This window comes from Mobula birostris, chromosome 19, assembly GCF_030028105.1.
Source record: "Mobula birostris isolate sMobBir1 chromosome 19, sMobBir1.hap1, whole genome shotgun sequence".
NCBI lineage: Eukaryota > Metazoa > Chordata > Chondrichthyes > Myliobatiformes > Myliobatidae > Mobula > Mobula birostris.
Window position 1 is genome coordinate 51,951,215 of NC_092388.1, and position 25,416 is coordinate 51,976,630.

The 25,416-nt window shown below is 41.1% G+C and overlaps 1 protein-coding gene across 6 annotated transcripts in view; it reads left to right on the forward strand.

The window, feature by feature from the left end:
* kif13a (kinesin family member 13A) overlaps window positions 1–25,416 on the forward strand; it is a 263,604-nt gene that overhangs the window by 70,399 nt on the left and 167,789 nt on the right. For all 6 annotated transcript variants that reach the window (XM_072283575.1, XM_072283577.1, XM_072283576.1 and 3 more), the window contains exons 3-4: window positions 22,181–22,193; window positions 24,584–24,644. In XM_072283575.1, coding sequence (XP_072139676.1) covers window positions 22,181–22,193; window positions 24,584–24,644 — 74 coding nt within the window. The remainder of the gene's footprint in view (window positions 1–22,180; window positions 22,194–24,583; window positions 24,645–25,416) is intronic.

The window sequence follows — 25,416 nt, forward strand, 5'->3', positions numbered from 1 at the left end:
TGCTCCTTTCTAACAAGCTATTAGTGTTTCTGTAATCTTGCCGCTAAAAATTATATGGCTATCAGCTGTTTACTGTATCCAGCTTCAAACTGAATAACTGCGGTAGGATTTATGTAAGGACCTTGTTGGCCTATGATTTCCTAACTGCATACTTGGAAAATCTGTCCCAAGCCCCATTCTAATAAATATATCTATCAACATGTTGATGAATTGATCATTGCCTGTGTAAAAAAAAAATGGTTACAAGTGACTTTCTGCTGTGCACTTTCCTCATAGAACAAAGTTTTTGCTACTTTGTCTCTACTTCGAGATTTCAAAATGTATCACTCAGTTTCAATTGAAGTTTGTCAACTAGCATCATTTTCTTTAGGTATTTCACAATTGTAATGTAATTATTAATGTGTCAGTGCTTTTAGAATATTATAGGCTGTATTTGTGTTCAATTGGGGGTGTATTGGATATAAACGAGAAGGCCTTAGTGGTATCCATGTTGTTTTTTTAAAAAACTGGATGTCCAGTCTATTAATCCCCCGTAGATAATTAAGGGCTTGACTATATTGGCATTGCATCTGATGGTCAGTAGATACACTGGACATCATTACCCAAGCAATCAATTATAATCCTGAACCCACTACAGGCCCACTGGAAGAAGTTCTATGTTTTTCAATACAACAGCTCAGCCCTTAACTACTAATTTTCTCCAGAGTTACTGCCCTGGTGAAGCTAATATCACCTAACAGCAACAGCGAACATGATGTAAATTCACCATGGCAGTCTTCATTTTATAAAGGGCAATATGCTTTTGTATTGCTACCTATGTGGTATATAAATTGGTGTGATTCCCTTGCAGAATCCAAACATTGATGTTGTGTGTGTCATGTCTAACTTTCAAGTTTTTCATGGAGTTTAACAGGAATAAAATAATTCCCCGGTAGATGTGAAACATTTAGGATCTTCAGCATCTCTATTTACTGTCAATTTGAGGCTGAAGGTTTTCAAACTTTCAATGCAAATTACATGGACAGGAATAGGCCAGGGTTATCAGGAACAACTAACTGAGTGTCTGGCAAGCCTCTTGCGGAATGAGGCTGGGCGATGAGTTATTATGAGCACAGTTTTCAAAGGAAATTAATTCTGTGACAAATATTAAGGATTATGAATACAGTGCTGCTTTATAAGTAGCATATTCCAGTGCTCTAACAGCAATGCAAGATTTAATTATAAATTATTTTTGATTTTTCATAAGTCAAAAATTGATTCGACCAGGGTGAGCTTCGCAGACTTCAGGGAGAAATGCACAGATGCAGTAGCTTGTCATCGCACAAGAACGCTGAGAAAGCTGCAAAATAAAAGAGAGAGCAGTTGTTGGAATAGTGTAAGTCAGCGTAGTAGGGCTTTGATTCACCAGGGCTTCGGCGAGGACGGGCCTAGGCGAAGTAGGTTACTTTTTCTCCCCCTTCTAACAAGAATAGTGGGTATGGCTGTGAGGCCAGTTTTCTGTTCTGGGTATCAGAGGTGGAATGTCCGGGAGACTTCTAGCCTCCCTGATAGCCACATCTGCGCCAGGTGCATCGAGCTGTAGCTCCTTAGAGACCAAGTTAGGGACCTGGAGCTGCAGCTGGATGAGTTTGGCTTGTTAGGGAGAGTCAGGAGATGATAGAGAGGAGCTACAGGCCACAGGAGACAAATAAGTGGGTGACCATCAGGAGGGAGAATGGATGGCATTGGGTAGTGGAGAGCACCCTTGTGGCTGTCCCCCTTAACAATAAGTACTCTATTTTGAGTTCTGTTGCGGGGGGGGGGTGACTGACCTGGGGGAAGCAGCAATGGCCACGCCTCTGGCACTGAGTCTGGCCCTGTGCCTTAGAAAGGTAGGGAACGGAAGAGGAGGGGACCGGTAATAGGAGACTCTATAGTTAGGGGAATGGATAGGTGATTCTGTGAGTGTGAAAAGGAAACAAGGATGGTAGTTTACACAAAATAATCTGCAGATGCTGTGAACAAAGCAACACTTTCAGTACGCTGGATGAACTCAGCAAGTCGGGCAGCATCAGTTAGAAACGATGAGTCGACGTTTTGGGCCGGAACCCTTTGTCATGACTGAAGAATGAAACATGGGGAAGGATTTGAAGAATGCTTGTAGCTTCAGTTGAAAGACCAGTAATTTGAAAGTCAAAGGGGTGGGGGAGGGGAAGCATTGATGTCATAGCCCTAAAAACAATGGGTAGTAGAAGAATGAGGCAGATCCATGAGGGAGCTGGGGGAGGGGGTAGAGTGAAATAGGGATAGAAGAAGGGAGGGGGAGGGAATTACCGGAACTTGGAGAATTCTATGTTCATAGCAAGGGGCTGGAAACTACCCAGACGGTATATGAGGTGTTGCTCCTCCAACCTGAGTTTAGCCTCATTTTGGCAGTAGAGGAGGCCATGTATGGACATATCTCAATGGGAATGGGAAGCAGAGTTGAAATGGGTGGGCACTGGGAGATCCTGTCGGTTGTGGCGGACGGAGTGGAGGTGCTCGACGAAGCGGTCCCCCAATCTGCGTCGGGTTTCACCAATGTAGAGGAGGCTGCACCGGGAGCACCGGATGCAATAGATGACCCCAACAGACTCACAAGTGAAGTGTTGCCTTCACCTGGAAGGACTGTTTGGGGCCCTGAATGGTTGCAAGAGGTGAAGTGTAGGAACAGGTGTAGCACTTATGCTTATAGGGATAAGTGCCGGGTGGGAGATCAGTGGGGAGGGATGTGTGGATAAGGGAGTTGCGGAGGGACCAATCCCTGCGGAAAGTGGAGAGGAGTGGAGAGAGAAAGATGTGCTTAGTGGTGGGGTCCTGTTGAAGGTGGCAGAAGTTGCGAGGATAATGTGCTGGATCCGGAGGCTGGTGGGGTGGTAGGTAAGGACAAGGGGAACTCTGTGCCTGTTGTGGTTGTTGTAGTTTGCCTCCCAGGGCCAGGGTTTGTGATGTTTTTGAGCTCGTCCACAATGTCCTGAGATGGGAAGTTGAGCAGCTAGAGGTCATGGTACATATTGGTACCAACAACATAGGTAGAAAAAGGATGGAGGTCCTGAAAGCAGAATACAGGGAGTTAGAAAGGAAGCTGAGAAGCAGGACCTCAAAGGTAGTAATCTTAAGATTGCTACCTGTGCCACGTGACAGTGAGTAAAGGAATAGAATGAGGTGAAGGATAAATATGTGGCTGACGGATTGGAGCAGGGGGCAGGGATTCAGAGTTTTGGATCATTGGGACTTCTTCTGGGGCAGGTCTGACCTGTACAAAAAGGACAGTTTGCATTTGAATCTGAGGGGGACCAATATCCTGGTGGGGAGATTTGCTAATGGTATTGGGGAAGGATTAAACTAGATTTGCAGGGGGGTGGGAACTGAAGTGAAGAGGCAGAGGATGGGGAGGTTGGAGCACAAGTAGAGACAGCTTGTAGGGAGTTTGTGAGGAAGGATAGGCAGATGTTAGAGCAAAGATGCACTCAGCCTATGGGTTGAGATGCGTCTATTTTTATGCAAGGAGTATCATAAACAAGGTGGATGAACTTAGAGCATGGATCAATACATGGAACTATGATGCTGTGGCCATTATAGAGACAGGAGCAGGAATGGCTGCTGAGTGTGCCAGGCTTTAGATGTTTCAAAAAGAACAGAGAGGGAGGCAAAAGGGGCATTGTTAATTAGGGATGGTGTTACTGCTGTGGAAAAAGAGGAAGTCATGGAGAGATGGTCTACTGAGTCCGTGTGGGTGGAAGTCAGAAACAGGAAAGGGGCAATAACTCTACTGGGTGCTTTTTATATACCCCGCCCCCCACCCAGTAGTTACAGGGATATTGAGGAGCAGGTAAGGAGGCAGATTCTGGAACAGTGCAATAATAATAGGGTTGTTGTGATGTGTTGGGCATGTGGCCAAGTGGTTAAGGCGTTCGTCTAGTGATCTCAAGGTCGCTAGTTTGAGCCCCAGCACGTGGCAGCATGTTTGTGCCCTTGAGCAAGGCACTTAATCACACATTGCTCTAGTCTGTGCGAGGAGTGGTGCACCACACAGACTTCTAATCTGCACCTTGTAAGGCATGAAAATGCCCAACGCAGGCCTCTCATGGTCTTGAGTCGACGTTCCCTGTTGTGATAGGAGATTTTAACTTTCCTAATATTGATTGGCATCTCCTTAGTGCAAGGTGTTGAGATGGGGTGGAGTTTGTTAGGTGTGTTCAGGAAGGTTTCCTGACACAATATGTAGACAGGCCAACTAGAAGAGAGGCTGTACTTAATCTGGTATTGGGAAATGAACCTGCTCAGGAGTCACATCTCTCACTGGGAGAGCATTTTGGAGGAAGCATCTAAGTGGGATAGGGGGAAATATGATGGTATTAGGCAGGAACTTGGGAGCAGATGTTCTCAGGGAAATGCACAGCAGAAGTGTGACAAATGTTCAGGGAGCACTCGCATGGAGTTCTGCATAGGTATGTTCCATTGAGGTAGGGAGAGGATGGTAGGGTTGAAGAACCATGGTGTACAAAGGATGTAGAAAATCTAGTTAAGAAGAAAAGAAAAGCTTATGAAAGGTTCAAGAAACTAGATTCTGTTAGAGCTCCGGAAAATTACAAGGTTGCTAGCAAGGAGTTTCAGAATGGAATTAGGAGAGCCAGAAGGGTCCATGAGAAGGTCTTGGTGAGCAGGATTAAGGAAAACCCCAAGGCATTCTACAAGTATCCAAAGAGCAAGAGGATGAGCCGTGTGAGAATAAGACCAATCAGGTGCGATACTGGAAACGTGTAAGGAGGTAGTGGAGGAACTTAATAAATACTTAAATATTCATTGGAGAAAAGACCTTGGCAAATATGGGGATGACTTACAGTGGACTGAAATGCTTGAGCAAACTGACAACAAGGAAGAGGATGTGCTGGAGCTTTTGAAAAGCATCAAGTTAGATAAGTCACTGGGACCAGATGAGTTATACCCCAGGCTACTGTGGGAAGTGAGGGAAGAGATTGTTGAGCCTCTTGTGGTGATCTTTGCATCATCAATAGGGATGGGAGAAGTATCAGAGGATTGGAGGGTAGCAAATGTTGTTCCCTTGATCAAGAAAGGGAGTAGAGATAACTGAGGAAATTTATAGACCAGTGAGTCTGACTTCAGTGGTGGGCAAGTTGTTGGAGAAGATCCCGAGAGACAGAATTTATGAACATTTGGAGAGACATGATCTGATTAGGGATAGGCAGCATGGCTTTGTCAAGGGCAGGTCGTGCCTAATGAGCCTGAGTGAATTCTTTGAGGCTGTAACAAACACAATGATGAAGGTAGAGTAGTGGATGTAGTGTATATGGATTTCAGTAAGGCATTTGATAAGGTTCCCCATGCAAGGCTCCTTCAGAAAATAAGGAGACATGGAATCCAAGGAGACCTTGCTTTGTGGATCCAGAATTGGATTGCCCACAGAAGACAAATGGTGGTTGTTGATGGTTCGTATTCTGCATGGAGGTCGGTGACCAGTAGTGTTTCATAGGGATCTGTTCTGGGACCCTTCCTCTTAGTGATCTTTATAAATGACCTGGATGAGGAAGTGGATGGATGGGTTAGTAATTTTGCTGATGACACTAAGGTTGGGGGTGTTGTGGATAGTCTGGAGGGTTGTCCGAGGTTACGGCGGGACATCAAAACGATGTAGAACATGTCCTGCAGGTGTTTACGGTCACTTTACTGTACCAAGTCATTGTTTAGAAAGTTTTCCGATCCCGCTGGGAATTGACTATTTAACTTTTCATGTAGTCAGTTAAAAGCCGCATGTTTATCATCAAAGGTGAAGAGGGGACAAATGAGAGCAAATTGATTTGTTACTTGCTTGGCCTAAACATTGTGATATCAAAATAAGATAAATAGGATGCTGGATGACATTCCTAAACAGCTGAAATGAATTCCCAGAGGCTGTTGCTGGTGAATGATTTGGTTAAAGTAGAGCTGTATACTCCTGCTTGCCTGATGTAAATAGACAATCCAGACTTGAAGATGTTGTAGATTGCAGAGAAAAGCAAGAGAGTAGAAATCTGTTATCAGAAGGGCAGTATGTCAGGATAGGTGGAATTCACTGCCTTTACTCCAGAATTTGAAAGGTTGCATTTATTTAAGTCATTGCTTTACAGTACACAGTTGTTTGCATATGTGCACATTCAGGGTAAAAATAAGATCAAATGTAAAAAGTCATTCTTTAGAATATTTAAATAATCTGTGGAAACATAAATTTGAACACCAGAGTAATTTTTTTTAAATGTTTTTGCTATACTTTTAGTGTATGTTTAACTTTTCCTTCAGTCTGTTTCCCCAAATTATTGCTGATTTCTTCACTAAAGCATACTGAAGACATGTTTTTCACTAAATATCCAGTAGATCTTTGACCAAGCAAAAAAATCAAGATTTTTATTGAGACCGTGGTCAATATGGAACCCTTCCCATGTGCCAAGTGCCAGTGAGGACAGATATTAGGAATAAAATCTACAACCATTCTCAATGCCCCAACATAGCTTTCATTTGCTTGTGAGAAAAACTGTGTTGAAAAATCAAGATCTAAAACCTAGCACTAAGCACAGCCTACCCACCAGCATTTTGATAGCACGTTATATACCTGTCTGAGGCAAAAACAGAGCAGTAAGTTCACAATGAGGATTATCATTAGAGTCTCATGGTAATTTTGGAATAATGCAAGGTGGTAGTTTTCCAAACTTTTGAATTGGAGTTGGAATTGGAAATTTGAGACCAGCTCATTGCATTAATTTCAAGCAGCTATATGTGCAAATGGGAATGTGGGAGGACAGATTAATGGAATGACGTATAATCTTGAGATTTAACTGTTGGGATGGAAATAAGATCAATGGTAAAATGTCATCTTTAAAATATTTAAATAGTCTATGCAAACATTAGTTTGAACACCAGAGTAATGATTTGTTATTTTCAACTTTTTTTCTGCTATATTTTGAATGCATTAGGATAGGAATTCTTCCGTTTAACTTTTCCTTTAGTCTATTTCTCCAGCCACCTCATTGCTCACTCCTTTTTATAATTGAATTATGTTAACAATTTGTGGGAAGATCCTTTAATCAATGGGCTGATCTCTGGTTCTCAGTGTACTGAACTGAAGCTTAAAAATCCATACATAAAGTTGTATGATCTCTATTATTATCAGCTCAGTGCTCCTCCTGTTGCAGATACTGATGACTCGTCTTCTTCAGTAGTGATGCATTGGTGAGTAGAAATAGAAATTGAAAGTTGTTTCATAAGAGTAAACCTGATTTTAACAGTTAACTGTTTTGCCTCAAGGGCAATGGTTTTTGCCCTATTTATATTCTACAGCCCATCTCTAAATGCCTAATATCTAGCAGTGACAGAGTAACAGAAATGTATATTTCAGCGGTTGGCAAGATGTTGGAGTCCATGTTGAGGATGAAGTTTCAGGGTACTTGGAGGCACATGACAAAATCGACTGAAATCAGATGGTTTTCTTAAAGTGAAATGTTGTCTGATGTCTTGGAGTTCTTCATTGAACTAGCTGGCAGGACAGACAAAGGAGAATCGGTGGATGTTGTTGACTTATATTTTCAGAAGACATTTGATGAGGTTGCTAAACAAGATATGAACCCATTATATTTCTGAAAAGATAGTAGCATGGACAGAAGATTGTTTTCTGCCAGTCAGCCAGAGAATGGGAATAAAGGAGGCCCTTTCTGACTGGCAGCCAGTGACTAATAGTGTTCTGCATGGGTTGGTGTTTGGTCCACTACTTTTCCATGTTCTATGTTAATAATCTGGTTGACAGAATTGTCGGCTTTGTGGCCAAGTTTACAGATAATACAAGGATAGCTAGAGGAGTAGGTGGTGTTGAGGAAGCAGAGTCTTCAGATGGGCTTGGACAGTTTAGGGGAGTGGGCAAAGAAGTGGCAAATACAGTGTAGGGAAGTGTATGGTCATGCACTTTGGTAGAAGGGATAAAGGTATAGACTACTTTCTAAGTGGGGAAGAGATTGAGAAATTGGGGGTGCAAAGGGAATTAGTCCGCGTGCAGGATTCTGTAAAGGCTAACTTGCAGTGTGAGTCAGTAAGGAAGGCAAATGTAATGTTACCATTCATTTCAAAGATGTAATGCTGTTTCAAAAGGACTAGAATATAAAAGCAGGGATCTAATGCTGAGGGTTTATAAGGCATTGGTCGGACTATATTTGGAGTCTTGACAGCAGTTTTAGGCCCCATATGTTAGAAAGATGTGCCAGCATTGGAGAGAGTTCAGAGGAGGTTCACAAGGATGATCACAGGATTGAATGGGTTTTTGAATGAGGAGTGGTTGATGGTTCCTGGCCTGTACTCACTGGAATGTAGAAGAATAAGGGAGGGATCTAATTGAAATTTACAAAATATTGACAGACTCCGATAAAGTAGACAGGGCAAGGATGTCTCAAAACTGGGGGTGAGGAGGAATTTCTTTAGCCCGAGTTCAAAGTTCAAAATAAAATTTATTATCAGGGTATATACATGTCACCACATACAACCCTGAGATTCATTTTCTTTGGGCATACGTAGCAAATCTTCAGAACAGTGACTGTAAACAGGATCAGTGGACAACACGCTTTGTAAGGGTGGTAAATCTGTGGAATGCATTGCCACAGATGGCCGTGGAAGCCAACTCACTGAGTATATTTAAAGCAGAGCTTGATAGGTTCTTAATTAGTCAGGACATCAATGGTTACAGGGAAAAGGCAGAAGAATGGGTTGAGAGGGAAGATAAATCAGCCATGATTGGTGGAACAGACTTGATGGGCTGAATAGCCTAATTCTGTTCCTATGTCTTATGGACTTAAGATTCCTTTAATGCTTTTTGGAATCATAAGTTTCTGTCTTTTATTTGGAGGCTGTTAATGAGTTTTTTGATGAAGTTGATCTCTTACAAAGTTCCCCCGTATAGCTATATCTGAACGATGCTTTGTCAAGAAGACAATCTTTATATTTTATATAACAAAATGCTTTCAAATCTCATCAAAGTACAAATTCTAAATAAAACCAATTGTGCTGCATGGTTAAATACTAGCAAGTGATACAAAATAGTCAACTAGATTAAAGTTCTGATCAGGCAGAGGATAAAATTATATGTGACCCACAAGCCCTTGGAAATAAATCAATTGACTCAAAGTTGCCCGTTCACTGCAACCTGCAAAGGGGATGGAGCTTGATGTTGCTAAAAATGTATACGTATAGTTTGGGGGAAGTTATTTGAGACTAGGCTGTCCATGGTCAAATTCTGGTGGTTTCTCCTGGTGTGCAGTGTGCACCTTAGCAATTTATATACACAAAACATTGGATACTAGAAGCTTATTTTTTTTAAATATCTAATGTTAAGTAACCACTCCTTATTTGTGGAGGGTGGGAATGTCATTGTGGGAAAGCTTTATAGCCAGTGAAGCAAATTGTTTTGCCTGCAGGAACTTTTCTGCTTCAGGATGTAGTGATTAAGTTTTATTCAGCACATCATAGATCTACTTTAAGTGATGACTGCCTGGATTGAGACAGGAGTACACTCCAACAGTACATAAGCTTTTGAATAAGGGGAAAAAAAAGTTCCAGGGGGCTTCATAGCAGCATGAATTGAGAAAAGTTGCCAGCTGGCAAATGATTGATATAAAGCCAGTGAAGAAGTTGGGGCAAAGGCTTAATGTGTGGTCACATGTTAAGGTTTTAGAGAGGAGGAAGAGAGGGTTGGGTTTGTAGGGATGTCTAAATTTGGGACTAAGGCACATTCACAAATGGTAGGTAAAGAAAATGGGGAAAGTGTGAGGCCCTGAAATCTGAAGAATGCAAAGGTCTGTTTCAGTTTGGAGTATGTTTTACTAACAAGGGTTAAATTGAGATAATGATGAAATTTAAACAGTCATTGACAATCTTAGATTTGTGGTTCTGGTTATCAAGCAGAAGGTTGATATGTGAATAAACATTAGTTGCGGGTTCGAGTGCATTCAGAGTTTTGAGTATGCTGAAATATGTGCAAGGTGTAGGTCCCTTCAGGCTGATTCTGGAAAGATAAATCATGGCTGAATGTTTTGATAAAACAGTTATTTGCATTTACAGTATATAGCACTTCAACATAACTAAAGCTGTTTAGGCATGTTTTAAGGAGCATCTTGAGTTAAAGCAACTTAAGTAAAAAATGAGGGGAAAGGGAGCACCAAGAGGTTACAAGAACATGAAAAGGTTGAATACAAAGATAATAGGCCAAAGTATCACTGTATCGGGACCCTGTTATTAAGGATAAAGTACACAGCATTAATGGATGAATTCGATTTTGCAAATTAAGAGCAGCAAAGTTTAGGATATTGAAGGTTATGGAAGAAAAAGGATTGGAGTTGATGGTTTGTGAATGGAACTTCTGGCGGAGACTGAAGACAGCAGTTTCTGAACATCCAGTTGTTAAACAAAGTGTTACAAATCATACGGCGTGGATGGATTGTGCAAATGTTAGTTTGCATGTGGAATCTGATTTGGGATTTTGCAAAATGCTATGAGAAGCATGAAGGAGCCAAGGGTAAATCTAGAGATAATGGCACATGACCAAAAAGAGAAAGCATTGCAGATGACTTTCTGGCAAATGGATATTTTGGCTTCAAGTACAGTATAGTCATAGCAGATCATAATGCAAATAAACTATTGTGAGAGTGAAGTATACACCCTTGTGGGAACTCGAGGTGATCATGTGAAGGTGGGAGTGATGTTTTTGTGTTTCTTAGTTACTTTACTTGGTATGATATTTTTTGGTTTATCAAAAATATTTTGTACAGGTTACTTTTGCTGCTGAAGAAAGAATGGTAATTATTCTGATCTTCACACAAATATAACTGATTTTTTTTTCATTAATGTGGAACTACTGGGAATGCTATTCATGCATTTTTAATGAACATATAAATTAAACATACAAATTAAACATACATACAGAAACAATGGACACTAATTGAAAGCTGTTTCAAATCTGAGTTATAGTTTGTAATAAGGTGTCATTTCAATGATTATATTTAATAAATACCAAGTTTTTTTTGATGAAAGAACTCCAGAAAAAGACACTAAAAATTGTAAAGTTAAAGAGTAAGAAATAACAAGAAAAAAATACAATGGATTTTACAAGTCCAATTGCAGATTGTGACTTGCTTGCAATAGTTTTTAATTATTTTACAAAATAGGTTTAAGTAGTAATAATTAGAGTAAATGTTAGCTTCATGCCATATTTGTTCACTAGCTTTGAGCTTAAATTATGCCCTTTAGAGTTGTTTACTATATTCTCATGGTTTTATTGTTTCTAAAAGTAGCTTCAAGTCAGTCCATATTAATTCTCCATGTTAGTCAGATGATTCTTGTTAGGTCATGCTGTATTTGTACATTTAGCTTGCATTATAATTAGAATCCGGTTTAAATATCACTGGTATATATCATGATTTTTTTTTGTCTTTGTGGCAGCAGTAAATTACAAAATATAATATAAAATTTAAAATGCATATTTATTTTGAGGTAGTGTTCGTGGGTTCAGTGACATTCAGAAATCAGAGGCAGAGAGGAGGAAGCTGCCCCTGAATCACTGAGTGTGTGCCTTCAGGCTTCTGTACCTCCTTCCTGATGGTAGCAATGAGAACAGGGCACGTCCTTGGTGATGGGGGTCCTTAATGATGGATGCCACCTTTTTGAGGCATTGCTACTTGAAGATGTCCTGGAATCGACAGAGGAAAGTGCCGATGATTGGGCTGACTAAAGCCCAATTTATACTTAGTCCAATGTACGCCGTAGGTACGGTTTAGCTGCATACCCTACGCTGTACTCTACACCGTAGACTAACACGTACCTCTCCCAAAATGTAACTACACGTCGCAGCGACATAGACCGCAACAACTGTGATGGTCCGCTCGGTAGCATCGCATTTCCTCCTACGCACTTCCTGTTGCTGCTTCTTTGCCGCCATTTCAGAATTGAGAGAGAAGAGAGAAGAAGAATGTGAGTTGAGCATTCTTAGCTCAACATGAGCTCCAACTCACGCATGATGTACTCAGTTTCGATCGCCATTGTTTGAAGTACAGGAAGAAATTCAGCATAGTGGCATAGAAACCCCACCGCCAACTAGAATTTTAGCGGTGAATTACAGAGCGACGCAGACACAGCAGCGCACAAGTATAAATGCTCACAACGCCGTAGGCCACTTGTGTAGGCTACGGCGTAAGCTAGTATGCACAAGTATAAATCAGCCTTAAGATTATAACTCTGTACAGCTTCTTTAATCCTGTCCAGTAGCCCCCTCACCCCCATACCATATGATGATGCAGTCAGTTAGAATGCTGTCCACGGTACATCTGTAAAAATTTGCAGGTGTTTTTGATGACATACCAAATCTGAATTGACTTCATTAATACCAGGGTACTGTTTTAAATTTTTTGAATAAACCCTGAAGTTCTTGCAAGGTACTAAGCTCTTAAATGTCAATTCCGTTTAGCAACTTTCATTTGACTTAAGGGCCGGAGACCAGGATGTGCCTTGAATGGCTGTCTTTTGTTCATTTGCAGCTACTTTTGCAATTCACCTTTTCACCACAATGATGTTTGACTCCTTTCCTTTAGCTCACTCCAGTCATTTTGTACTGCTAATTGCTGATGAGGACAGATTTAAGAGAAAGTTAAAAAATGTGTAAATCAGTACCACCTGTATCCTTCCCTGCAAACAATATGGGATACGAATTTTCCTCCAGCATTCCTGTGATTGGATAGTTTACGGCTATAGCTGGTGTAGGGTAAAATGCATCTAGATAGATAGATATACTTTATTAATCCCGAGGGAAATTTGGTTTCGTTACAGCCGCACCAACCAAGAACAGAGCGTAAATATAGCAATACAAAAAAACCTCAACAATCAAACACCGAAATGCAAACTGCCAGATGGAAAATAAGTCCAGGACCAGTCTATTGGCTCAGGGTGTCTGACCCTCTATGGGAGGAGCTGCATGTTCGATGGCCACAGGCAGGAATGACCTCCCGTGCCGCCAAGTGTTGTATCACGGTGGAATGTGGCCGAAGTCCAACAGTGAAAAGTTCAATATCCAGTCTGCAAACACGTTCCTCGATCGTAACATACCCCGGATCGCACCATCTGTTGTTAACCAGATCAGTAAGCACCAAACTCCTTTACGCTTACCGCTCTCAGTGCACTTCCAGTCAGTCGGAACGGTATTACCCACCAAACTCCTCTTCTCCAAAAGTCTCTGTTGTCTCAGCCTGGTTCTCTTTCCTCGGCTTTGTGATCTCAAAAGGTGAGCAGTCTGGTCACAGCACCTAGTCCTTGCTTAGAATAAACACATTTATTTTTGAAAGATCACCTTTGAGATGGTGACATTTCCTTTAGCAATGTCTGCAGACTAAGCTTGTTTCCACCATTTGAAAGTGCTGGTTTTGGAGAACAAGATAATTTAAGAACTCTATCAAGACTTTGACTCTGCATTTTTCTAACGAAGTATGCTTGTTGTTTCAGAACTCAGGTGGAAATTGTCTTTCTGTCAGCTTGCTGACAATTTATAGACCACCCGGTTTTGGTAAGATATAATTCTGTGTGATCTCGGTAAGTCAGTGTGTGTCACATGTTCAAATCAACACTGAATCAGTGTTGATTTGTTGGGACACTTCCAAAATACAGGAGTAGATCCATCTATTGATAAGTATCCTCAGATCCTGGATAACTTGGAATTCCAGGGCTTTGTTGGAGTTCACACAATACCAGTAGCTCTTGAACTATTAGTCAATTGAAAGAAATTTCTCCCACTTAAGAGATCATGGTATTCCTTATAGCATCCCATCATTGTGTGCCAGAATGTTACCCAAATATTATATGCTGACACTGTCATTGTTGGAAAAGTTCTGAATGGGTGCAAAGTACTTGATGTAGTTCCTGGTATTGTTCCACAACTTAATGTGACATTGGAGGAAAATCTGTGGCAAATTTGATGTGGTTGTGCATTGTAACGATATAGTTGTGAATAAGGCTGAGTATCAATGAACAAAGGTACAGAGAAGGAGCAGGGAAATGGCCACCTGGCGTCTTCAGTGTGCTCTGCTATTTAATAGCTGAACTGATTATAATTACCTTGCTCCCTTGCTGAGCAAGTATCCGTTTTAGCTCTTCCTAAAAGATATTCAAAGTTCCTTCCTCAGATGACATTGAAAGCCATGTCTTAAAGATCTGGTTTCATTTGAGAGAAGATACATTTCCTTCTCTCCATCTTTAATGGCTGACACTTCATTTTCAACGAATGACCCTGAGTTCTAGATTACCTACATCTAAATATTCTCTCCATGTCCACTCTGTCAGGATCTTGTGTTTTAATAAAATCTCCTTCGGTGGATACAAACTCGCTCATTCAACTTTGCTCAAAGTTTAACATCTTCATTCTAGACATTAGACTCGGAAATCTCTGAACTGATAGTAATCCATTAGCTTCCTTTCTTAACAAAGGTTCTTGAAAATTATAAGGTAGAACGCAGAATTTTGCTATTTAAGTGCAAAATATTTTTGTACTATTTAAGCATTGGCTTGTCTAAGCTGTTTCTTGCACCTTAGTTACAAGCATTGAAGTGCATGATTCCATACTTTGAAGCAATGCGGCAAACTTTTAATGGTGAATTCACTTACTAGAACAACTTTACAATTTCTAAGAAACTAACATTTTTGGTCAGTGCATTGTGGATGAAGTCTGTGTATGCATATCTTAACTTGCCTTTTTTCAAAAATTTCAAAGGAAAATAATCCTATGGAACACTTCTAATTAATTGCTTCCTGATTGGTGACAATTTTAGAAAAACCAACATATTGGACAATACAAAAAATACAACTCTAAGATGGGTTGGTCTTTACCATTGGCTTTATCAGGAGTACTTTCATTCTTAACTATTTTTTCACTTTGCGTTTTTTGGAATTATTGCTGCAGTTCTTCTTTTGCTACATACCTGGGCCACAGCTGATATGCAATAACTTCCACATAATGTTTGGTTGAGCTTAGCCACTATTTTGAGTTCTGATGGTACAAGCAAATCAACAAAAGTGAGTGATCAATCCTTGTTAGTTGCACAGTAAAACCAATAATCAGCTATCTAATTTGTTTAGAAATCTCTGGTTGTCCATTTGGGTCGTGGGGTTCTGATTCCTGTGTTCTCTCCAGAACACCACTCTACCTTGGACCACTGGGGCCCAAGGGAAAAATTATTATATTAATTTAGTTTACTTTTCTTCTTATTTCTAGATCCTTTGTCCATGTTCTTGTATCTATTTGTTGTTATAATAGAACTTGCACCAATGTTGTTCCATCTTGCCTATTTCTATCAAGAGCATTCAACTTCGTATTTGGAACTGAAGTGTCAAATCTGCATTCACTGTTCAGGAGAATAAACCCTCATTTATCATCCTTGTATCAGTACTCCTGTACCCCTGCTCTGGTATACCAAATCTTCACTGAGCCCTGTCTTAAGGCTTTGGAAATGTAGGCTTGTCAAAATGAATCCGATATGTGTCTGAATGCTTCAGTTTTTCCATTCCTGACTTCACCATTGCTATAAATATAACAACCTCAACCATGCTTTTCTCGTCCCATAATGATTAAGCAGTTGTCCCACATTGGATGAAGTTCTAAACAGCGTTGAGCCTGGTCTGGGCAACCCAAACCAAAATGTTTCATTAGGATATCCACCTGGTGGTCATGTCACATCTGGTGTTCCGGCTTTCCCAGACAGCATCCTAAGGTCTAGTGCTCAGAATTGGATCGTTTTCAGACAGGGTCATGCTGAAGATTTAGAGAAGTTTGGCATGACTTGGCTTTCCTTATGCCTCTGTTTATTATGCTACTCATATGATCTCAGCTCGTCATCTGTAAAATTTGTGCATTTAGATGCAGATGCAATTAACTTGCATTACGATTTTGATGAAGATAATCTTCTACCATTGTGTTTGTATGGAAAATTTTGAACGGAGCCAAAAGTGACAATAAAAGATGACTGTGGAGACATTTTGGCTGTATCTTGAAGGTGGCAAGAAATTCCAGCAATCGGCGGGACGGACAGCATCGATAGAAAGAGGAAGAGTTAAAGACACTTTTTAGAACCGGTTCTGTCGAAGGATCTTTGACCTGAAATATTACAGGTTTCCCCCGCCATCCGAAGGTAGAGCGTTCCTATGAAACGGTTCATGAGCCAGAATGTAGTAAAGTGAAGAAGCAATTACCATTTATTTATGTGGGGAAAATTTGTGAGCGTTCGCAGACCCAAAAATAACCTACCAAATCATGCCAAATAACACATAAACCCCTAAAATAACAGTAACATATAGTAAAAGCAGGAATGATATGATAAATACACAGCCTATATAAAGTAGAAATACTTTTCTACAATCATTGCCTGCACTGTTCTCCGTAGCGAAAATCTCACGTAAGCGCTCTCGGCAAAAACACTCTCTCCAGTAACCTTTAAGCTATGAAGCTGCCAAATCATACCAAATAACATGTAAAAATACACAGCCTATATAAAGTAGAAATAATGTATGTACAGTGTAGTATCACTTATGGGAATTGGGACAGCGCAGAGCACACTGATGATGGTGTGTTAGGCTGAGTCTTCGGAGGTCGGGGTGGTGCAATGGACCACAACCTCCAAGCCGCCGACCGATACTGATCCGCGAAGCATGCAGCGATAGCCGGGATGCACCCAGCACATCAAGAAAAAAGCCGAAATAAACAAGCTAATTAATTAAGTGCCACACGGCACGTAAATGTCGGCCCAGATCAGAGGCGACACAATCGGCAATTGCCTCTGATCTGGGCCGACATTTACGTGCCGGATGGCACCTAATTAATTAGCTTGTTTATTTTGGCTTTTTTTCTTCAAGATGTGCTGGGTGCCTCCTGGCTACCGCTGCATTCTTCGTGGATCAGTATCTGTCTGCGGCCCGTGGGTTGGAGTGATGGGACACTGGGGTGTCATCTTTACGTTTGTTTCATCAGGGCAGGCAGGTCATCTTCTATGTCTGCCTGCCTTGGTGTCGAAGGTCGAGGTTTGTTGTCTGCTGTGGCTGATGTGGAAGGCTTGCTTGACTGCTTAGCCTCACGCATTTTTCTATCATACAGTTCTTTGTAAGCACTCAAACCGTCTTGCAAATATGCCCTAAACCGACGTACTCTTTCAAAGTTAAAGTCGTACTTTATCATTGCAGTGAAAATCTCACGCAGTTGCTTCACGTTCAGTTCCTGGACGACTTCACTTTCGGTCTGTTTGCTACTGCATTTGGTTTTGATTGTTATCCTTTCCTCTTCCAATTGCATCAGCTCTTCATCTATCAGTTCTTGGTCATGGGATGCCAAAACCTCTTCAACATCATCTTCGTCAGCTTCCACAAGCCAAACTCACTTTGTCCTTGCTTCGTTCGCCACGATCAAAACGCTTAATTATGTCGAGTTTTACGCTAAGTGTAACACCCTTATGAGCTCTTTTAGACTTTTCTGATAACTTAGAACTCATCTTGCTAACGGCTGCTCACAGGCACATGTTTAGGCAATGCCGGCTAGAATGCAGTTCCGAATCCAGGAGAGAGCAGCTGCTCAGGGCGCACGCTGCTTTGTTTTTGCACGCTGCCTTTCTATCGTGCGCTGCTTTTTTTGTGCGCTGCGTAACAGTGAAAACTCCTTCTGTTAGCGAAAACAGGTAACTAATGTAGGTCTTTCTTAACAGTAAGGTTTCGTAAAGCGAACATTCGAAAAGCGGGGGACACCTATAATTCCATTTCTTTTTCCATAGATGCTTCCTGACCTGCTGAGGGTTCTTGCATTTTCTATTTTTGTTTTCTGTAGGTTTTTTTTTTGTTGATTTTCATGAGTTCCAGTAAGATGGCTAAAGGTAAGTCTGTCAAAGCATGGCAGGATTACAAGGAATGTAGAACAGTACAGCACAGTACTGGCCCTTAGGCACATAATGTTGTGCTGACATTTTAATCTACTCTAAAATCAGTCTAACCCTACTTCCCACATAGCCCTCCAATCTACTTTCATCCATGAGCCTGTTTAAGAGTCTCTTAAATGTCCCGAATATATCTGCCGCTACCACGACCCCCGGCAACGTGCTCCACACACCGACCACTCTGTATAAAAAGAAACTGAACTCTGACATTCCCTCTATGTTTTCCCCCAATCACCTTTAATTATGCCCCCTTGTACTAGCCACTTCTATTCTGGGGGATAAGAAGTCTCTGGCTATTCTCTCGATCTGTGCCTTTTATCATCTTGTACACCTCTGAGGCAGTCCTACATTGAGTTCAATGCTGACTGGCAACTTCTGGTACCAAATTGTGCTGGACTCTGCATTCCTCTGGGTTCATCAGATGCGTGGAGAAGGGTAGCTTGCTACATAAGCTACAGCTCACCCTCCATATTGTACTACCCAGGCTTGCAAATCTAGAAAGCTGGGACATAATATCCATGGTCAGCTCAGACTAATGGAGGCCCTCATACCTCTATCAAGTCGCCTCTCATCCTCCTTCGGTCTGAAGAGAAAAGCCTTAGCTCACTCAACCTATCCTCATAAGACACACTCTGTAATCTGGGCAGCACCCTGGTGCATCTTCTCTGCACCCTCTCAAATGTCCTTCTTACAGTTATCCAAGTATTGTCTAACCAGAGTTTTTTGTACCATCGTTTGCAAGTGCCGGGCATCCCAAAGTGAGTACACAGTGAGTTTCAAGGGAGCCGCTGCTATGAACAGTTAATTCATCTTGGGTTAGGTGAGGAACTAAAGTCTTTCAGCTTCATACAGACCTTTTAGTTTTTCTGCTTCTGCTCATAGTTTATTTAGCCTTGTGCAATCAGTGACAATAGTTTTGACTTGCTCAACTAACAAAATTTTGCTTGCAGGGAAAGGGGTACTAATTCTTTACTCAATTTAAAATATTTACAATCAATCCTGGTCATCTCCAACATGACCCCATCACCAGTCACATTTTACAAAAGCTGCTCACTTCATGACTCTGGGGTCCACTCTGCCACTACCACTCACCATCCTTTGGCAACTTTCTATACAAAAAGAGGATGCGCAACATTGTCTATTCTCACCATCTCAGAGTCCAAACAATCACTTGCACTTTTTCCAATTTGGACTGCATTTGCTGTTCGGTGATGCAGCATCCTGACTCAAAATGTCAAGTATCCCTCTTGCTCCACAGATGCTGCTTGACCTGCTAAGTTCCTCCAGCAGTTAGTTTATTACCCCTTTCTGTGGCTGCTTCCAATCCCATGGTGAAGCCCAATGTAAACTAGAAGAACTTCGAAGTACAGACGTGGCACCATATACAGTAGATTCTGGTTCATTGGGACACATTGGAACCACTACATTTTGGCCCGATTAAGCAGCTGCTCCTATTAGCTGCGGTTTCATGGAAATAGGTATTAAAAAAAAACAAACTGAATAACAAATTACGTATTTAAGTGAACAAATTAGAGCACTCCCAATAGTACTACAATATTATAAAACTGTGCATTAGTTCCAAATAGTTACCGACAGAGGAATTCATCCGGGGTACGCAATGAATAAAATCAGCGCAGACACCGAGAACAGATAATGGACTGCCTTCATAAAATGCTGGACATGATAAAAGGTCTTGGCCGGAAACGTTGACTGTTTACTCTTCTCCATAGATGCTGTCTGGCCTGCTGAGTTCCTCCAGCATTTTGTGGGGATTAAGTAAATATTGAACATGAGTTGTAATGTGCTTGAAAGTGAGTCTATACGTTGTAGAATTAGCTCAGGGTTGGGGTGAGTGAAGGTACCACTCTGGTTTAGGAGCCTGATGGTTGGGACGTACGGATGCTGTACCTCCTTCCTGATGACAGCAGCAAAAAGAGAGCATGTCCTGGATAGTGGGGGTCCTTGATGATGGAGGCTGCTTTCCTGCAACAGCGCTCCGTGTAGATGTGCTCAGTGGCGGGGAGGGCTTTCCCTGTGATGGACTGGGCTGTATCCTCTACTTTTGGTCAGGTTTTGCATTCAAGGGCATCGTTGTTTCCATACCAGGGTGTGGTACAGCCAGTCAGTATGCTCTCCACCACACATCAATAGAAGTTTGTCAGAGTTTTAGACGATATGCCAAATCTTTGCAAACATCTATGAAAGTACAGGCACTACTGTGCATTCTTTGTAACACCACTTGCATTCTGGACCCAGGACAGATCCTCTGAAATGATAATGCTGAGGAATTTGAAGTTACTGATACTCTCCGCCTTTGATCCCCTGATGCTACCAGTGCATGGACTTCTGGTTTACTACTTCAGTCATCAATAATCGGCTCTTTGGTTTTGCTGACGTTGAGTGACAAGTTGTTATTGTGACACCATTCAGCTAGGTTTTTAATCTCCCTCCTATATGCTGATTCATCACCACCTTTGATTTGTCCAGCAACAGTGGTGTCGTCAGCAAACTTTATTATGGAATTAGAGTTGTACATAGCCTCACAGTGATAAGTATAAAGCAAGTGGAGCAGGGGGCTAAGCCCATGCACCTGTGCTGATGGTGATTGTGGAGAAGGTGCTGTTGCCAGTCCGAGCTAACTGGGGTTTGCAAATGAGAAAATCAAGGATCCAGTTGCCCAAGGAGATAGTGAGGCCTAGGTCTTCTGTCTAGGCATTTTACAACAATCTAGAATGAACATTAAGCTATTCAACTTTGGGTAAACTGCTTACTCATCGTTTTCCATTATCATGCTTGTTCCTCTTCTGCAGTTCTTTTAAAAATGCCCTTTCTAGCAGTCAGCATCCATACTCCTTATCACCTTTTAACCTGTCTCCAAGTTTTGTCCTTTGTCTTGTCTCCCTCCTCCTCCCCCAAACCCCTCCCCTGCCCTGCATTGGAAACTGTATACTGTCCACTGTCCCTCCTGTTCTGAGAAAGGGTCACTGACACACAATATTGACTGGTTTCTCATTCCACCGATGTTGCTTGACAGCATTGTATTTTTGTTTCGGAGCATATACAGTTTTATTTACTCTTACATCACCGTGTTATTTGTGCTGTCAATACCACAGAAGTTGTGCTGTAAGGCTTTTTCAGTCTGACTGACGTCCTTAAATTTGTTTCTTAATATACATCATTTGTCATACTTTAATTTAAGCTTGAGCTTATTTTCCCAGATGTGATTTGATTGCTGTGATGCAGACAATATGGTAGACGTTTCCTCTTTTGCCCCGTGCTACAAATCCGGTGACTCTCAACTTTTATTGAGAAAAATACTAGCTTAAGATAGAATGGATTTAAGAATGGTGTTTCTTCTTTAGATGGAATTCACGCAGGTTATGACTTTTTTTGTGCCATCTCTTCAGAACTAGTTCGAGTTCGTTTGGCAACTACAAGAAAAATTCCTAGATTAATAAATGATCTATATTAAATCATCAGTTTAATTCTGTTACTTTTGCATGTAGAGTACAGTGACTACTTTTGACCTGCATCATTTCAGAATAGATAATGCTGACCAACTACTTAGCCTGACCAATGTGAAAACACATCTTTGATACCTCTGGTACCTTTGATACAATAATAATTTAAACTTTTACAATCGATGGCATATATGAATTATGTGGTCTATTTATTGCAATCAGGAATACATGAGATTGGTGTGCAATAAGAGTTCAGATATGATTTGGTAATGGGCTAGCTAAGTGCATTTGCTGTTTACTGAGCTACTTCTATGTTCAAAACTATATGGAACTTATAAATCACTAATTCATCAGTATCTCAAAATCCGTGATGTAGATCAGTTGCCATCTGCAGGTCTTTACTTTTGGCTGCAAATCTCTTTCCTTTAAATAGTTACATCTTGCCTAGTATTCATCTTGGCTGATTGCAAAGAATGTTGTTCGAATTCAATAATGAAACTAAACCTGTTTTCTGCAAAGTATTTCTTTTGCACCTGTAAAGGAATGGGTCAGAAATGACAGTGCTTGGCTGTCAAGTGGTCTTCTGTGCTGAATGTTCTGGCAATTAAATTTGTTTTCTCTTTTTCTCCCCCCCCCCCAATCCTTGTGGGTGATGTGATGGATGCCTGATGTGTCTCCTAACACTACTCATTCTGCTCTGATGGACTGACCCTGCTGTAAAAGGAAAGTGCCTAAGGTATGTCAGCTAATTCAATGCATTCTGCATGGTGGATTTAAAAGAAATAAAGTATTGTACACAAATGAGACAATGTTTGTATGGCTAATTTTGAAATTTAAAAAATTTGGTTACATACTTTGCAGATATTTGCAGATAAGAAATTAGTATTTAATTGGACAAACCATAAGGCAGTCAAGAAACAAAACTATTACCATGTCTTTAAAAAATCATTGCTTAAAGTATGTTTCATAAGTAACTTTAACTTTTTCATCCCTACTACATGAGATTCTAAAAAATGACTCATTATTGAAAATCTTTAAATGAGATATTTCACTAATGTCTCATCTACACTCATTAGGCTTAAGGTTAAAAGTCACACTGCCCAAGAAAGAGATTAAATTTAACCAAAATAGTTGTTAACTTGCTCCCTCTATCCCAATCATACCAAAATTGAATAATTTAGTTGTTTGTCTTATAGCTCACGTATAATGTGTCCTGTTCTGAAATTAATTGTGAGGGGAACTTCGAGTCCCGTAGCACCAATAGACTAAGGGACCAAGGTATTTGACATCTTGCTTACTTGGTAAGATAGTTTCTCTCTTCAAAGAACAAACTGAAGATATATATTTCACTCTGATCTTGGCAATCCATTTGCAAACGTTTTGTCACCATACGAGGAGACATCATCTGCAGACTCGTAGACCCCAATCCTATTTATAAGCTAATGTGGGCAAAATTCCAGACCTCAACACCCAGAGTTCGCCACTCAATGAATCAGTGACGCGACCCCCTCCCTACATTACAATTGAGTTTCTGTAATGACGACCAATCAGGTGCTTGATAAGTATATAAAGGCCAAGCATTTGGGGAACGCGCCACAAATTTACAGCGCACTGATGTTGTTTCCTCGTATGCTGATGAAATGTTTGCAAATAGATTGCCAGGATTGCAGAACAACTCAACCCGACCAACAACGCTTTTTCCGAGTTATTTCCAGGTATATTTCAATTTGGCACTACATTCACATATCAAAATACTCAGGCCAATTATTAGTAGCAGGCTAGTGCCATGCTGGTTTCACCGCATTTGGTGGCTAAGAAGTATACGAACTCTTCAGTTTTCCTTCATGCCATATAATCGTGTATATTTAATCAAATAATTTATTCTACAAAGTGTAATTATGCTCTGGCTGGCAAATGGCATATTGTTTTTTCTAAATTAAGTGCCTGAATAAAATTTTTTGGAAAGACCTTTAGTACTTTTCATGCAAATTAATTTCCTCTCCTGGTTCATGATAGTCATACTTTATTGATCCTGGGGAAAATTGGTTTTTGTTACAGTAGCACCATAAATAGTAATAAAACCATAAATAGTTAAATAGTAATATGTAAATTATGCCAGGAAATAAGTCCAGAACCAGCCTATTGGCTCAGGGTGTCTGACCCTCCAAGGGAGGAGTTGTAAAGTTTGATGGCCACATCCTGTGACGCTCTGTGTTGTATCTCGGTGGAATGAGTCTCTGGCTGAATGTACTCCTGTGCCCACCCAGTACATTATGTAGTGGATGGGAGACGTTGTCCAAGATGGCATGCAACTTGGACAGCATCCTCTTTTCAGACACCACAGTGAGAGAGTCCAGTTCTATCCCCACAACATCACTGGCCTTAAGAATGAGTTTGTTTCTGTTGGTGTCTGTCACCCTCAGCCTGCTGCCCCAGCACACAACAGCAAACATGATCGCACTGGCCACCACAGATTCGTAGAACATCCTCAGCATCGTCCCGCAGATGTTAAAGGATCTCAGTCTCCTCAGGAAATAGAGACGGCTCTGACCCTTCTTGTAGACAGCCTCAGTGTTCTTTGACCAGTCCAGTTTATTGTCAATTCATATCCCCAGGTATTTGTAATCCTCCACCATGTCCTCACTGAACCCCTGGATGGAAACAGGGGTCACCGGTACCTTAGCTCTCCTCAGGTCTACCACCAGCTCCTTAGTCTTTTTCACACTAAGCTGCAGATAATTCTGCTCACACCATGTGACAAAGTTTCCTACCGTAGCCCTGTACTCAGCCTCATCTCCCTTGCTGATGCATCCAACTATGGCAGAGTCATCAGAAAACTTCTGAAGATGACAAGACTCTGTGCAGTAGTTGAAGTTCGAGGTATAAATGGTGAAGAGAAAGGGACACAAGACAGTCCCCTGTGGAGCCCCAGTGCTGCTGATCACTCTGTCGGATACACAGTGTTGCAAGCACACGTACTGTGGTCTGTCTGTTTGTGGCAGTGTTGTGAGTTTTTTCCCTTTTCCGGAGGGAGGAGTGGAAAATCATCAAAGGCTGTAATATTCAGTGATATGTTTCTCGAGTAATACATGTGTAAAAGTTGAATCTGATATTTGTTTTATCTAGGTCTTTGCTTTTGACCATTGCTTCTGGTCCATGGATGAAAACAACAAAACAAAGTATGCAGGTGAGCCTGTCTCTGTGGGGAAAACAACCCTCCATTTGCTCCATCTCCTTCCATAACCCAAAGACTTGCAGGTTGATTGGCTACCATAGATGTGTAGGTGGGTGGTGGAATTTGGAGAAGTTAGGATAAGGTGGGGTAGACAGGTGGTGAAATTTGGAGAGGTCGAGGATAATGTGGGGTAGATGAGTGGAATAATTTGGGGAAGTCGAGGGTAATGTGAGGAGAATAAAATGGGATTTTTTCAGGGCTTGTAATTTGACTTGTTGGGCCTGAGGGCTTGTTTCTGTGCTGTATAAGTCTCACAGTCTTCTGCTTGGTTTTGTATACTAATTTCTTTTTTAAATAAATTTTTTTAATGAAAGCTTTAAATTCCTGAGAACTGAAGATCTATTTCTCATCGTTAACATAGCAGTAGAACCCGTGATGATTGAAGCACAGTTGTTATCCCAGCTCTATAAAGTGTTGTCTTCATGCAACACCCACATCTGTGTTTTCCAGGACTCATGGGAATGGTTGAAAGAAGTAAACCATATGCTGGAAATTCTGTAAAATATCAGGCAGCATTTGTGTGGTAGAATGAATGTCTCAGGTCAACAGCTTCAAATTAGCTCTGTGAGAAGGTTGCTTATGCTGGACAGCATGTTAATATCTTTGAAACATCATGGAATTAGTGAACAGCTGCATGTTTTTAATGCAAATAGTTGTAGTTGCTGGAATTCTGAAGTTGGAACTGAGAATTCTTAAAATATTCAGCTGATCAGGCAGTATCTAT